Source organism: Onychomys torridus, chromosome 12 (genome assembly GCF_903995425.1).
Source record: "Onychomys torridus chromosome 12, mOncTor1.1, whole genome shotgun sequence".
Lineage (NCBI taxonomy): Eukaryota > Metazoa > Chordata > Mammalia > Rodentia > Cricetidae > Onychomys > Onychomys torridus.
In genome coordinates, this window is record NC_050454.1 from 24,848,002 (window position 1) to 24,863,701 (window position 15,700).

A 15,700-nucleotide genomic window follows, 5' to 3' on the forward strand; every position below is an offset into this window, starting at 1 on the left:
TTTAATAATGTTTTATATTGTTTTATTCAAGTAAATGGAATGTTTGTGGCTTAATTTTAGTTATTTTCTTTCCTGCTGAATTTTAAACAGGCATTACAGGAGTTACTGAAACAGTTAAGGAGATTACACTGGAAAGCAAGGTATTGCTTAATATTTCTAAAGTCATTGACCTAGTTTTTCGTACATATGAATTTTAAATTATATTTGTTGTTTCTTTGTTTGCTTATTTATTTATGTGTGTGTGTGTGTGTGTGTGTGTGTGTGTGTGTGAGAGCAAGCAAAGCATGTGGAAGTATGATGGATAACTTGGAATATTTGGTTCTTTTCTTCCATCATGTAGGTCCCAGGGATAGAACTCAGGTCATCAGGCTTGTAACTATTACAAATTACAATAAGCTATGAGTTTAAGTACATGAAATAGTAGATGGATAAGTGGAGCATTTGTGAGGGTTGCGTTTTCTGATTAGAAGGTGCAAATGTTGTATTATTATTCTTTTTTTTAATTACTGGTAATAACATCTTAAATTCTGTTTTTAGAGGTTTAAATGTGTACTTTACTATCAGCCAAAATGGTTACATTTTGAATAATGCCATTTAATCGTTTAAGAGTTTGGGCAGGTAGATGTAAGTGTAATTAGGTGAAGCTTTTCTGCTAGTATGTTTTCATTTACTTTGGTGTATTAACTCTTTTCTCAGAACGACTGCATCTGTCTTTGTATTTTTATATAACAAATTGAAAAATACGGAATGCTTCATTTCATGCTTATGTAGGATTGAATACATTTTTTTTTTGTTGTTGTTCCAGTTTGTTTTTTTTTTTTTTTTTTTTTTTTTAAGATTTATTTATTTATTATGTATACAGTGTTACGCCTGCAGGCCAGAAGAAGGCACCAGATCTCATTACAGATGGTTGTGAGCCACCATGTGGTTGCTGGGAATTGAACTCAGGACCTCTGGAAGAACAACCAGTGCTCTTAACCTCTGAGCCATCTCTCCAGCCCCTCCAATTTTAATATATGTGTTACTGTGTTGAACATACCTTTTCTCAATTTTTTTAATGGACAGATCTCTCAGAGATAGACTATTTAGCGAGAACAACCGTGTCCCTGGTGTTTTTAGGAACCATTCCATACAGAAATGACTAGTTTAAGGCCTTTTTTGTGTGTTTTGGTCATTGTATCCTTTGGGACTCATTAACTGTAACTTAAAGGATAGAAAGTAAAATATGCTGTGTTATTTTCATTTATTTTGGAGTAATGGTTCATTAGCCTGGGAATTTATCCTTTTGAATTTCTAATTTTTGGACAGGATGACTGAGAAGAAATCTCACAAATGGTTTTGTTGCTTCAGAACATCCTTATTTTGGCTATTATTGTGTTTGTTTTGTACTGGAACACATGGAACCTAGTGCTCCCAGGTGCTAGGCAAGAGCTCTGCACTGAGTGACCGCTCTCTCTACTCTCTGAGTTTGAGACGGGTTTCACTGGATCACCATGTTGGCCTACAGCTTTCTGTGTAGCCCAGAGAAACTTTGAACTTGAATTCTGCCTGCTGTAGCTTCCCAAGTAGCTGGAATTACGTGTTTGAAGCCAGCAGGCCTGCCGAAAGAAAATTTTTAAACAAATTCTAAAGGAGGAAGCAGTACTAATTTTTGACTAGATGTATACGATTTGATTTTGTTTATCTAGTGGTAAATAAACCCTAACTAGGCTCTCGTTAGCATTATTCTTTCTTAGACAATATTACTAATAAATTGATTGAAAATAATGTTATAATTGTAAGTTTTGATACCTTTTGATTAATTCAGATAAGATATTGTTAGTAAGTTAGAATATAATAGTGGTTTATACTTCATTTTAATTTATAAATGTATTTAGTTTATAAATGTATAGTTGCTCCCTAAATTGTTAGCAGGCAGGTTAATATAACTTTGAACTAGTTTTGTAATGCTGATGGACTAGTTACCCATAAACGTACTGTTTGGGGCCTGTGAGATGACTCAGTGGGTAAAGGTGCTTATTGCTAGGTATGATGACCTGAATTTAATCCCCAGAACTCACATGGTGGGAGGGGAAAACCAACTCCTAAAATTTGTCCTCTGATTTCCATACCCATGTGGACACACACAAAATAAATGTTTAAAAATGTGTGTACTATTGTAGTGAGCGTTCAATTGGCAATAACTTAAATGGTTACCTAAGGTGATTTTACTGCTTATTATAATGCCCTCTGATGCTTCTCAACCACACTACTTAGCATGTTACTTCCAGTGATTTATTAATGAATTTGTCATTGTCATTGGTATGTGAATTTCTAGGGGCTATCAACTGCCTGATGAGATGACACTTAATTTTACGTTGGTTACTTACCATTGTGTTTAGTGTTCATTGTGAATGTTTATGAAGATGATCACACTAGTGCTGGAGGTTCTCTAAGATGGTATCTTCTAGTACTGTCAAGGCCACCTTGGTTACACTCTGTGGTCCTACAGTAGGTGAAACCCCTACCAGTGCATTCCCAGAATGTGTTCTCATCACCAAGTGATCCACAGTTGTAAAACTGTTCACAGACTGTGTGACATGCATAGTCAGACAGTCAGAGGGAGGAGACTGAGTCTCTCTTCTTTCTTTTGTATCACTAGTGCCAAGAACAAGATGTGCATGTCATGTGCTTTCCAGTCTTCACAATGTTTGTGAAGGAAAGAAATAAATATTGCTGATGAAAATTTTATGTAAAGTATGTTTACTGTTTGAACTAATTTCTATATACTTGCATAACTTAAATGTAATTAATCTCAAAGGACAGTATAAAACTCCAAGATTGTTCAGCACTGTGTGATGAGGAAGAAGAGGAAGATGAAGGGGAAGCTGCAGATATGGAAGGTATTACTAGTTTAGATTGGCTTTCTTTCTGTTAGACTGTTGATTCTGGAATAGTGTTAATTCACATGGATTAAGACTTCTCTTCTGTTGGTTTAACAGTTAAGAGCCTAGTGAAAATTTTGTTTTATTTTAAATTTTATCAGATCAGGGCACTTTGATTTTAGGTTCTTCTATTTTACTTAGAACATGATTTTGAGAGCATTATTTCTACTAGGACTGTTAGTCATAAATCTAATTCTGGTGGATGCAGTAGATAGCGTCTCATTATATTGACTTGGTAGGGTTTAAAACACTTGGGCTCCAGAAATTCTTCTCACCTTAGTCTTCTAAGTGTTAGGACTGCAGTCCTGGGCTTTTTAGACTTGGAAAGGTAGTAGTTTTGTTTTTAAGCAGAATCTCTGTATATAGTTCAGGCTGGCCTAAGATTCATGATTCTGCTGCCTCAGCCTCCTGAGTGCTGTGATTGCAGGTGTGTATCATGCCTGGGTAAGAGAGTGAATCTCAGTGGGGACTTTGGAGCTATGTAGAGTTGCCTTTTCTTTCCATTGTGAAATAACCTCCAGGTGACCAGGTAAGTACCATCATCTACAAAACAACTCCCACATCTAATATTGAGGAAACATTGCCAAGAGAGGGTGGAAAGATTGTAAGAACCAAAGGATTAGGGAGTTTGTTGTGGGATTGTGTCTTCTGGTAATGTCAGAAGCTACATCTGTTAAAGTCTCACCATCGTGACTGCCCAAATGTGAGCTGAACAAGGACAACAACCATAGACATCCTGAAGTGGATGCGGGGGAGACCATGAGGCCTCAACCCTACACAAAGCTGCAGACAACGGAGGGGTGCTGGTAATGAGAGAGAGAGTCTTTCCTGGGGAAGAGCGCTCCAATTGGTTCTCCAATACGGACCAAGCTATGCATGTGTACATGTGTATACAAGATATATGTGTATATATATGTATATATATATGTATGCGTGCAACAACAGTTAATGAGGAAAGATGCCAGGAATTTGCAAGAGCAGGAAGGAGGTATTTTGGTTAGTCATTATTACAAAGAATCAAAACCAACCATTCTAACAGAACATTCTGTTAGTTCCTTTCAGATCACCATGATACATGACAGAAGCAAGGGAGGAAAGACCTATTTTGGTTCAGTTTTAAGAGCTTTCAGTTTGCCATTAGTGGGAAAGACATGGTGGAGTTGACCCTGTTGATGATGTGAGGAGCATGTGGTAAATGTCTGTTGACATATTAGCAGACTAGGGAACAGAGCAGCTAAAACCAAGGGCTAGACTATAGCCTTTAAAAGCTCACCCTTACTGACTTGTTCTACAAGTCAGGGCCTGCCACCTCAAGGTTTCACGACCTCCCAAAACAGTGCTATCAGAAGGGAAACACTCAAAATACAAACCTGTAGTTGACGATGTTTCAGATTCCAAGCATAACAGTAATAGAATTCTTTCTAAACACATGACTATTCAAAATTTCTACTTTATTGTTTTACATTTATTTATTTTATGTGTTTGAATGTTTTTGCTTGCATGTATGAATGTACATCATGTTTATGAAATGCCCACAGAAATCAGAAAAGGGTGTTGGATCCCCTGCAACTAGAGTTTTGGATAGTTGTGAGGCACCATGTAGGTATAGGGAACCAAGCCCTGGTCCTCTACAAGTGCAGCCAGTGCTTTTAACCATTAAGCTACCTCTCTAGCCTCCTCCTCTGTTTCATTGTTACGAGATCTTACATAGAAATGAAATCTCAGCTATTTAAACATCAATGAAGGAGTTGCTATCACCATGTGATGATCTCCTTGTTAAATACAGACTTATAGTATTTAGTGTCTCCAAATTGTTTGATTTTGTTAAACACATCCTTGTGTTTTTCTCCCTTGATTTTTGTGACACCCATTTTTCTTTAGCAAACTTTATGCCTTCTGCTAGACTTTTATTCTTCTGCACAGCTGTTAAATATTACTTTATCATTGTCAGCCTCCCTCCCAATTTTTCTTTAAAATAAATATGTGTTGAGATACAGTTTAGTGCTGGAGATAAAACAGATACTACCATTTGGAATTCTTATTTTAACTAGATAAGAATACAGAAAATAGATAAAATATATAATGTGTTAGATGTTTTTCAGTGTTAAAAGAGAAAGATGAGACAAGAGAATAGAATATCTTAGGGAGGACTATTTTAGTATTTTACTAAGTTGGTTAAGGAAAACGGTTGAGAATATGCTTGTAATGAAGGGAGTGGACAGGCTCTTTATGTTGAAGAAGAGCATAAAAGTCCTGAGGTGGAAATGTGTGGCTTATATAAAGTATTCCAGAGCTAGAGGAAGTAGTAGAAGAAGGTAGAGTGGAGTTTGCAAAGAAAGGGAGCTGGATGATGCAGTAGAAGAAGCAACTGAAGCCATTTTCAAGATAACGTTTTATCAGAATCACTGTGACTGGAGAATTGGGGGTGGTATTGGTCAAGGTTTTCTAGAGTAACAGAACTTATAGAATCTACCTACCTACCTACCTACCTATCTATCTATCTATCTATCTATCTATCTATCTATCTATCTAAAGGAGGTTTATTAGAATGACTTACAGGCTGTAGTTTAGCTAGTCCAACAGTGGTTGCCTATAAATGGAAAATTCGAGAATCCAGTGGTTGTTCAGTCTGTGAGGCTGGATGTCTCAGCTGGTCTTCAGTATATGCCAGAGTCCTGAACAAGTAGGCTGTAATGCCAGTGAAGGAATGGACTTGCTATCAAGATGAGAGCAAGAAGGCAAAGAAGGAGCTTCCTTCGTCCTGTCCTTACATAATGTAGTCTGCCAGCAGAAGGTGTGGCCCAGGTTAGAGGTGCACCCTCCCACCTCAAAGATCCAGATTAGAAGAAGTGAGTCTTTTCACTTCAAATGATCTAATTAAGAAAAAAAAAAAAAATCCCTCACAAGTGTGCCCAGCCATTTGGGTTTTAGTTAACTCCAGATATAGTCAAATTGACAACCAAGAATAGCATGTAGTGAAAGGAAAAAGACAACAGGAAGCTCTTTTTGATAACATAGCCAAACTAATATAGAATAAATAAATAAGTGATGGTAGTTTAGTCTAGGATCTTAATATTGGTAGCAGTGAGAACAAAATTCTGGGAATATTTTGAGGGTAGGATCAAAGAGATTTGATGCTAGATTAGATATGAAATGTGAAGGCAGGGTAGTCAAATGTGACTGAATGTCTGGAAAAATGCCACTGACTGAGAGTAATTTGCTTTAAAGGAGTCAGGTCAGTTTTAGATATATGATTTGCAGTGCCCACTAGTCATCCAGTGGAGTTGCAAAATAAAGTTAGGTGTCCATGTCTGAACACAGGGAATCAACTTTGGAAAATCTTTGAATCTGATGAGCTTGTCTTTAGAGGCAGTGTGTTAGAGAACAGATGAAGTCCCAGGCTTGAATTCTTTCTTCCTTAGATTCTAAAGTATTCAGATTATTGCTTCTTTTTCTTTAAGTAGATCTTTTTCTTAGTGAGAGCAGCAGAGTTGGGAGACAGGCAGAAAAAGGTCATGTGGAAGTCAAGGAAAGAAGGTGTTCCAAGGGTGCAGCAAAAACTCACAGTGGTTCATTAGTGGCCTGTGAGTTCCCTGAGGCGGAACCCCTGGGCACAGTGGAACTGAAATCATGCATAACTTTAAAGAGCACTGTCGGCAGCTAGCTGCAGTTGTTACCTTATAACTTGACTTCCGTGGTTTCAGTTTCCTGCCATCAACTGAGGCTTGAAAATATTAAATGGAAAGATAATTCCAGAAAAATTACAGTTTTAAGTTTTAAATTGCATGCTTTCTGAGTAAAATGATGACACTTTATGCTGTCCAGTATCTTTCATCCATGATATATAAATCATCCCTTTGTCCAGCATATTCATGCTGTAGGCTATATGGCTGTCTCTTGTAAGCATCTCAGTTATCATGGCCATTGTCATGGTGTCACAGTGCTGGTGTTCAACTCAGGCTTATTTACTTTATAATGGGCTCAAAGGGCACAGTATGTTGTTTGGGTATGTCTGAGAGAGTCTGTAAAGTACTTTAAGTGAGATGGTGAAAGCCCATGATTTGGTAAGAATAGAAAAATCTTATACCAAGGTTTTAAGTTCTATAGTGAGAGCAAATCTGTCTATTAAATTTCAAGAAAAACTCGTGCTACTTTGCTGATAATATATCACACTGAAAAGATTAAGTCTTGAAACATTAAGTTTAACTCAGTTAATGTTTCTCTTTTTTTTCTTTTTTATATAAGAATATGAAGAGAGTGGATTGTTGGAAACAGATGAGGTTTGTAAATTTTTAAGATGATTTTTATGAGTGAACTTGGAGTTAGTGTTTTTAATATTCATAATGTTCTTTCAAAATAATTTTTAATGGCTCTGAATTTTTCCCCATTATTGTGTAACAGGCTACCCTAGACACGAGGAAAATAGTGGAAGCTTGTAAAAGTAAAGCTGATGCTGGAGGAGAAGATGCTATTTTGCAAACAAGAACTTACGATCTCTACATCACTTATGACAAATATTACCAGACACCACGGCTATGGTTGTTTGGCTATGATGAGGTAAAAATAGAGAAATGTAAAGTAAATGCTTTAAAATGGTGGATCTAATCCAATTTCTTTATTAGATCCATGAGTATATGTATGGTCTTTCAAATTTTTGAAGTCATTTGTTTTATAGTTTTATGACATTGAACTATTGGTGAAATTATTAAAGCCACTCCATGTAGTTAAAAGGGGGGTTTATTTTGTGGGGTAACTTACAAGTGAAAGGATAGGGAGCAGGGTCTGGGAAAGGTGTGGCACAGTCCGGCGGTGTTCTCTGGAGAACTCTGCTCAGTCTACCTCGAGCATCTGGATCTCAGGTTTTCAACATTCTCTCTCGGCCCCACCTTGTAGGCGTGGCAGTTACCAAAGCCTCAATGGGGGTTGGGACTTCCAGATCAAAGCTGGAATGACTACCCACTACATTAAACTTGATTCACATTTAGAATAAACTATTCAGTGTGACTCTGCTAAGTATTGAACACAAACAATATGTTGCATACTGACTCCTGACTCTTTCCTTCTAAGCTTATCCCTTTAAAGTGTAAGAAGTTGAACTGTAGCATTCCATGTATTTTGCCAGGATTACATCTGTGGAATATGTAAATTTCCCTAACCACTTTTATTCTGTTAATATTGATTTAAAGTATAATTGAAATAAGACCAACTCATTTAACTTGTCATTTTGTGACTGTCAAAAGGGAGAACAAAAAGAAAGAAAAGAAAAAAGAAATGGGATAAATTCTTAAGATTATAAAATGTTTTGATGTCTGTAACTTACCTGCTTGTGGCATCTTGGTAACATTAAATGATGGCTCCTATTACAGAGCCTGAGTATTCTAAATCCTTCTCAAGTGATCTGATCATTCTAATAATCTGAAATTGTACATTACAAGTGATATAAGATGATAAACAGGTGTAGGCTAAAATCTTAAATTGTGGTTTCAGAGCATTTTCTTCTGCTTTCAGCAACGGCAGCCTTTAACAGTGGAGCACATGTATGAAGACATCAGTCAAGATCACGTGAAGAAAACAGTGACCATTGAAAACCATCCTCATCTCCCACCACCTCCTATGTGTTCAGTTCACCCATGCAGGTCTGGGTGTGTGCATGTGTGTGGGGAAAGAGACAGAACATGTGTTTTTTGTATGTGTAAACTTCATGAGATTTTTTTGGGGTGTGTAAGCATCAGTACCAGAAAATTTACTTTATAAGCAAAATCTCTTTCATCTTTAGAAATGTTCTTCTTATGCTTAGTGTAATATCCAAGAGAAAGGAAGATAAACATTACTGACTTATTTTAAATGTAGTATTCAGAACTTAATTTTAGTTTCTGTGTTTAATTATAGATCTATGATCTTTCTCCTTTTAGACAGTAGCTTGGGCAGTTCTGCTGTGGACTCAGCACTCATCTTTTAGACAATGGTGTACATGTTGTGAGTGCATCTGTTCATGGTGTAGGCTGTAAGGTTAACTTGCTGCTTTTTCTGGGTGGCCTCCTTATCTTCTCTTGTTGGTTAGTGGGAGGAGATGAGTCTCTACACCCCTTTATTCTTTGCTTAGGAAGTCTTTTCTGTAGCCTTCCCACATCAAGTGAATGTTGTGCTTTAGCATTCTCTCTGTCAGTGTGTTTTCATGAGGCCGAGTAAGGTGAAGCTGAACCTAGATACATGATTTGTTTTGAATTTCTTGTACAAAAAAGCAACATGTTTCTTTGGATTGGTAATTTATAACAAGTAATATTCATGATTCACTGGAAAATATTCATGAGAATGCTAATAATCCATTGAAAAATTAGATGATAACTTTTCAAGAGAAAATTTATTTAGGCGAGCATATTGGTTTACCCTTGTTATTCGAACATTCTTATTTAGGAGGCTGGGGCAGGAGGATTGCAAATTCTAGCCCATCTTGGGCTGCATAGCTTGACCCTGCCTCAGAAACCACCAAAGCCAGAAACTGTGATGGCGTCCACTACTTTACATAGCCTCTTTATTTGCTGAACCTTTTACCTCATGGAAGGCCTGCTTCACTTTTTCCGCTTATATCAAGAATTTTACTGTTTCTGTGAAAAGTAATTCACTAGGATTCATTGATCATGGGAATTCATTGCTGTTGTTTTGTGTTTGTTTTTCTTCTGGTTCTCCATTTATATGCCCATGCACAGGACTTGGGCTAATGTATTAGATGTATTTACTCTGCCTTTCCTTTCTATGTAGTAAGAACACAGCCTATAATAAGCACCAGGTGGCCTACTTTTAATTTTCAATTATCTAAAGGTTTTCACTTTTAAGAATCAATCTGTTTATTCTCACAGTTTGATGTTTTAATAGGTGCTAATTGAAGGGAATATGTCTGTCTGGCATAAGTTTTATTCTGTTGAGAACAGATAAGTACTTGATAATTACATTAAATATTTTAATAAAACAAATAATTAAATTAAAGGAGGATGAAATAAAATTTAAAAATCTGCGGCCCTATACAAAAAATGGGGACATTTTTAGGCTTCTCCAAGGGCTGCCTTAGACTGTGCTAGTCCATATATTCTTGTTTCCCAAGGAGGAACTTCCTCTATGTATGAAGGGTTCTTTGTAAGAACTGAAATGGCATTGAATAAGCTAGGAAATGTATGAAAAGCTGTTTGTTTTGTCTATTGATTTTTCTTAGTTTATATGTCAGATTAATTTGATGTCACTCAATTTGCAGCATAGGAGAGACATGTCTGTGCATGTGTGCATTGGACAAAATCTTGAGATGATACTGTCTTCACATAAATCCAAAATTTTTTCTTTAAGTAGAATTAGACAATACCTATTAATACAAAGGGAAGGTACAAGCTTGGCTTTGATTCTTAGCTTTTATTGAACCTTCCAGTTACAGTTTTTTCCTAAGCTAAATAAATATTTAAACATATAAGAGGCTGGTGAGATGACTTAGTGTGGGTAACAGCTCTTGCTATAAGCCTGAAACCCATTAGGGAAGGAGAGAGTAGACTCCTATGACCTCACATGCATATACCCACATTCAAACTCACACACACACAGTAGTAATAACAACAAACATTTATAGTCACAAGACTGGAGCTCTCTTAGCTTTTTTCTTTTGTTGATTTGTATACCCTGATATTTATGTTTCCAGAGCAAACAGCCATAGCTTCACATTTACCATTGGTGGAGTTTTCCCATGTGATTTTCTGCCTGTTATTAGAAAGCCGACTGATGCCATTGTGTTTATTGTGATAATTATACCTTTTAGAAATGGCTACTCACTCCAATGAAAGAGTCTTTGTGGCTCAGAAATGGAGGAAGAGTGTTTTATAGTACAATTATTTTATATAAAAAATTAATCCATGAGCAATTACCATAGGATTTTTTGGGGCTTGTTTATAAATAAAACCTATTTTGATAGAATTCACCCATGCTAATAAGATTTGTTGTTTGCTTTCAGGCATGCTGAAGTGATGAAGAAAATTATTGAGACAGTTGCAGAAGGTGGGGGAGAGCTTGGCGTTCATATGTATCCTTACCTGTATATATGATTGGTGGCAAGTGGCTCCTATGGAGTTTTGTTTGTTTATTGTGGAAATTTAGTGTAACCTTCATGACAGAACCTATAATTTGTTTTAGCTGCTCATGTATGGAAGTCCTAGTGAAAATCTAATTAATCTGGGTTGTGTCATACTATGAAAAGTAGGCCATGCTCAATAGCTAGACACTGTATCTGTGTGTCAGTTAGCTCTGCCTTGTTAAAGACATAATGTTTAGCATGAATGTGTGTTCCCATCAGGTAGTTAAGGTTAACACACAAATGTGATCTCATCAGGTGATGGTAAGGTTAAGGTGTGTCAACTTGAGGCCTCCCTGAAGCAAAGAATTCACATTAAACAGGCTAATTAAAAGTAAAATACAACATGAAAAATTTTCTCCCATGGAAAAGCATCTTATTCTAGCTTTCCTACTCAGTTCTCTGGGTGGATAGAAGGAGTAAACTAATATTAATATATTAATACCTAAACAACTCATATCCTGAGATATGTGTGTCCATATAGGGGTCATTAGAGCACTCACAGTCAATAATCAACATGCCAGGTAGCCTGAATTGATTTGGACATAGTTTATATTGAGTTTTATGATTTATACCATTCAGTGAGGGACAAAGGTTGTTCATGCAGGTTGGGGATTTAGCTCAGTGGTAGAGCGCTTGCCTAACAAGTGCAAGGGCCTGGGTTCGATCCTCAGCTCCAAAAAAAAGGTATGGTGACCTCTGTATTACCATGTTCTGTAGGAGAACTTTGGGTTGATTTGATACTGCAACAAATACCAGGAGTTTTCAGTCCAACAAGATTTACTTCTGGACTCTTGCTGTACATTACCTTTCACATTTATCTCTATGTTGAAAGCTAGGTGGCAGCTTAGAATACTACAGGTGACTCATGATAGAGTAATTTTGTTTCCTATTGAAAATTAAGTAAACTCATAATGTTTCTAAGTCCAACAGAAGAAAAACACTTCAACATTTTATTAAATGAAAATAATACACTATAGCTCATTCTCTGGTTGTTGAATGTGTGTCCTACATAGTCTCTTATGAAATATTTGTCTTTGATTTGTTTTTCATTTGCTGCAGTGTTTGTATGCTTGTTTCATTTTAAGTTCGTATAAATTCTAGAAAATTTGCAAGCAGTAAAGGTGCAAAGTAAGTGAATGAGTTTTAATATACATGAGTTTTAAACACAGACAACATTGTCCTTATAAATATTGAAGTAATTTGACATGCATGAATTTCTTGCTAAGAAATTTCAAACTCAGAAGTTGGAGTAGATGGCTAAGCAATCAGTTGTAGAACACCTGTGTTAAGTAGATACAAATTTTCATGACTTTAATAGATGCAATATAAGATTTTAATCATACATTTTCTCATAAATTAATAAAAGAGATAATTACTATGGATTTAGAACAACACTGTTTACAAATCTTATTTTCCTTAGCTAAAGACCTTCAGGTATCTTCTAATTTTTTTGAAATTTGTACAAGCTGTCATTCCAACAATAGAATATGACTACACAAGACACTTTACAATGTAGTGAAGAGGATATAGAGTGTATCCTAATTACTGCTTCTGATTTTTAAAGAATTAATACATAGATGTGACCATTGACCATATTTACCAATAAGTATAATTTCTCTAATAAAGGGACTTATATGTTTATGCATTAAATAAAAACTGTTCCATTACCAGCCTTATTTGTTTAATAAAAATGAGTGTGAAGAAATATTGTTTTCATTTTCTGTCAAAAGGTTATGTAGTAGGATTTCCTGTCAGAGGATGATTGCAGAGTCAGGATGGTATTGAACATATAACTGTGTCAGAACTTGTTTTAGAAAGTACTCCATACCAGGCTGAGTGTTCTTCCTTTTCATTCTGACTCCTTTCTCTGGCTTGCTGTCTCCCCAAGTCTGCTTTGTGCTTGTAGTTCATGTTTATGAAGTGCTAATTGTATGCCAAGAAACATGCTCAGAATGGTTATTTGTTTCCTGATTTATTGACATCACCCAGATCACTTTTTATTTATTTTATTTTTTAAAAATTTATTTATTTATTATATGTACAGAAGAGGGCACCAGATCTCATTACAGATGGTTGTGAGCCACCATGTGGTTGCTGGGAATTGAACTCAGGACCTCTGGAAGAGCAGTCGATGCTCTTAACCTCTGATCCATCTCTCCAGCCCCAGATCACTTTTTTCCCCCCTGAGACAGTTTCTCTGTGTAGCTTTGCGCCTTTCCTGGAACTCACTTGGTAGCCCAGGCTGGCCTCGAACTCACAGAGATTGCCTGGCTTTGCCTCCTGAGTGCTGGGATTAAAGGCATGCGCCACCACTGCCCGGCTAAGATCACTTTTTTTATTAAGGATTTTGGGATATTTTTCTTAACTCAATTGCTAGTAGCATAGTGGGATTTGAAGGGAATCTTTAGTTGTATTGTGTCAGTTTGTAGATCTGGGCATAGGAGTTAAAAAGCAGATTTTTCTGGAATAGAATACTTTAAGCTGTGGAAGAGAACCCAGACCTTTGGCTTCTTTGTTTTTGTTTTTGTTTTTAACATTCTACCCAAACCTCTGCATTGCCTCTCATCTCTGTCTCAGTTTGTGTAAAGTGGAGTGGCTTACCTTTTCTTCTGTTTTGTTTTCATTATTCAAGAATATTCTCCTTAACTTTAAAAGCTTTTACATATATGCACACTGTATATGTGTATGAAATTTTGATTTGACCACTCTCCAACACCACCCTTCAACTCCCTGCCTTCTTTCAGGACCCATCAACCTATCTTCATCCCAAATTTATGTCTTCATTATCTTTATTATTAATATTCTCAAGTCCAATTAGTACTGACTGTATTTAAATGATGTGGGGCCGCCCTCTGGGTCATGGGCAACCTATCATTGGCCATATACCCAGAGAAAAGTGACCACCCCTCACCAGCCAGTAACTGAATAACTCTAAGGAGTGGGACCGTAGGAGTCCCTTCTTATCCTGGCTGGAGTTTTGCCTGGCTTGATCTTACGCTGGTCTTGTGTAGGGAGCCATAGTGGTTGTGATGTGATGTGTTTATCAGCATGTCAAGTCTAGATGACAGTAGCATTCCACACTCTACTTAGCATCTTTCAGCTCGTCCTTTGTTCACTCTTCCATAATTTTCCCTGAGCCTTGGATGGGGGAGTTTGGTATAGATGACTTACTGTTGCCCAATGTAAAAAGAAAATTCTCTGACCAAGATTGAGAACAGCATAAATCTATGGGCATAGATATAAATACTAAGAAGGAGGCTTGTCCACTTGACCATTTAGTGACACACCACCAGTAAACTATCCTCCCCTTAAGACCTATGATCTCTCTCCTCAGTCTTTTTTTTTTTTTTTTCTTTTCTTTTCTTTTTTGGTCACTGTGTCAGACCTCCAATGCAATCAGAACAGTTGTTTATCCCCCTAATGCCCCTGTAGTATCAGTGATACAACCTTCCTGGCAGGTGAGGACTGTAGGAGGTCCATTGATGCCTATTCTCCTGCAGTAGCCTGTGTGAGCACCTTCCAGTACTGTGAAAGCCAGCTAGCAGGGAGAAGGTTTCCTGGTCAGTCTGGGATTGATTTCTCAATGTATGGAAACCAAAGTAGGCAGTGTTGTCAGAAATATGGTTTGATATTTAGTTATGGTGGGCAACCAAGGACAAGGGCATTCTGGGTGCTTCAAGTCCTCTCTCACCAATAACTCTGAAGGGAGGTATTCTGGCCCTGGCATTTAGATGTTCTTCATCAGCGAATATCTTCTGAGAGCAGTATTGTCCCCCTTGCAGGGTACCTCTGCCCAAACTCCCCCTTTTTCCCTATTTTTTAATGAGCTTATTAACTAGTGTGTTTCCATAAGGCTTCTTTCTACACCCTTAATTTTGATGAACTCATTCCCTACCCTCTGGTTTCTCCTATTCCCCGCTCCCATCCTCACTTACACCTTTAACTCCGTATCCCCAACTCCCATTCTTTCATGCTACCAGTGTTCTGTTCCCTCTACTCTGTGAACTTGGTATGCAAGATCACAGGTTTCCATGTAGCTTTTTCATAGCACAGTTTAGCTAAGTCTCCACCCTCCATGGTTGAACCTTTCCATCCTCAGCATTCTTGCTCTACTTAGATTCTGTCTGTATTTTAGTGTCACTCCACTCGATTTCCACTCCCAGTGGTCTGTTAATAATCACTTGGCTTTCACATAGACCCCAATTTAAACATAAAGATGATTCAAAGCTGGAATCCACATAAGAGAGAGAACATGCAGCATCTGCCTTTTTGACCCTGGTTGGCTTCAGTGTGATATTTTTTTTTTTTCCGGTTTAACCCAGTTACCTGCAAGTTTGACAGTTTTGTTTACTCTGGAACTGTTAAGAGGATAAAGCAGGGAGGCCACTTGAACTTGTACGTGGAGGTACAGGGTTTCTTAATAGGACTCCCATGATGTGGGAAGTAAGATCAGCAATCGAGAGGGGATCTCATATACTTAGAAGGCTTCTGTCAACAGAGGGAACTGTCCTGAAGTGAAGACACAGCACACGGGATGGGAGAAAAGTTGTTGACTATACATCCAACAGAATGTTAGTGTCTATAGAATATACAAAGAACTAAAATAGCTAATCATGAAGAAACAACCCAATTAAAAAGTGGGCTTTGTGGGGCTGGAGAGATGGCTCAG

At 37.2% G+C, this 15,700-nt stretch overlaps 1 protein-coding gene across 1 annotated transcript in view; it reads left to right on the forward strand.

Annotated features, from left to right (window-relative positions):
- Positions 1-12,736, forward strand: part of Atg3 (autophagy related 3) — a 29,276-nt gene extending 16,540 nt beyond the window's left edge. The window contains exons 6-12 of the mRNA XM_036203142.1: positions 91-140; positions 2,801-2,882; positions 7,170-7,204; positions 7,326-7,481; positions 8,433-8,560; positions 10,912-10,980; positions 12,466-12,736. Of these exons, the coding sequence (XP_036059035.1) occupies positions 91-140; positions 2,801-2,882; positions 7,170-7,204; positions 7,326-7,481; positions 8,433-8,560; positions 10,912-10,980; positions 12,466-12,547 (602 nt within the window). The 3' untranslated portion in view covers positions 12,548-12,736. The remainder of the gene's footprint in view (positions 1-90; positions 141-2,800; positions 2,883-7,169; positions 7,205-7,325; positions 7,482-8,432; positions 8,561-10,911; positions 10,981-12,465) is intronic.
- Positions 12,737-15,700: the final 2,964 nt, after the last annotated feature.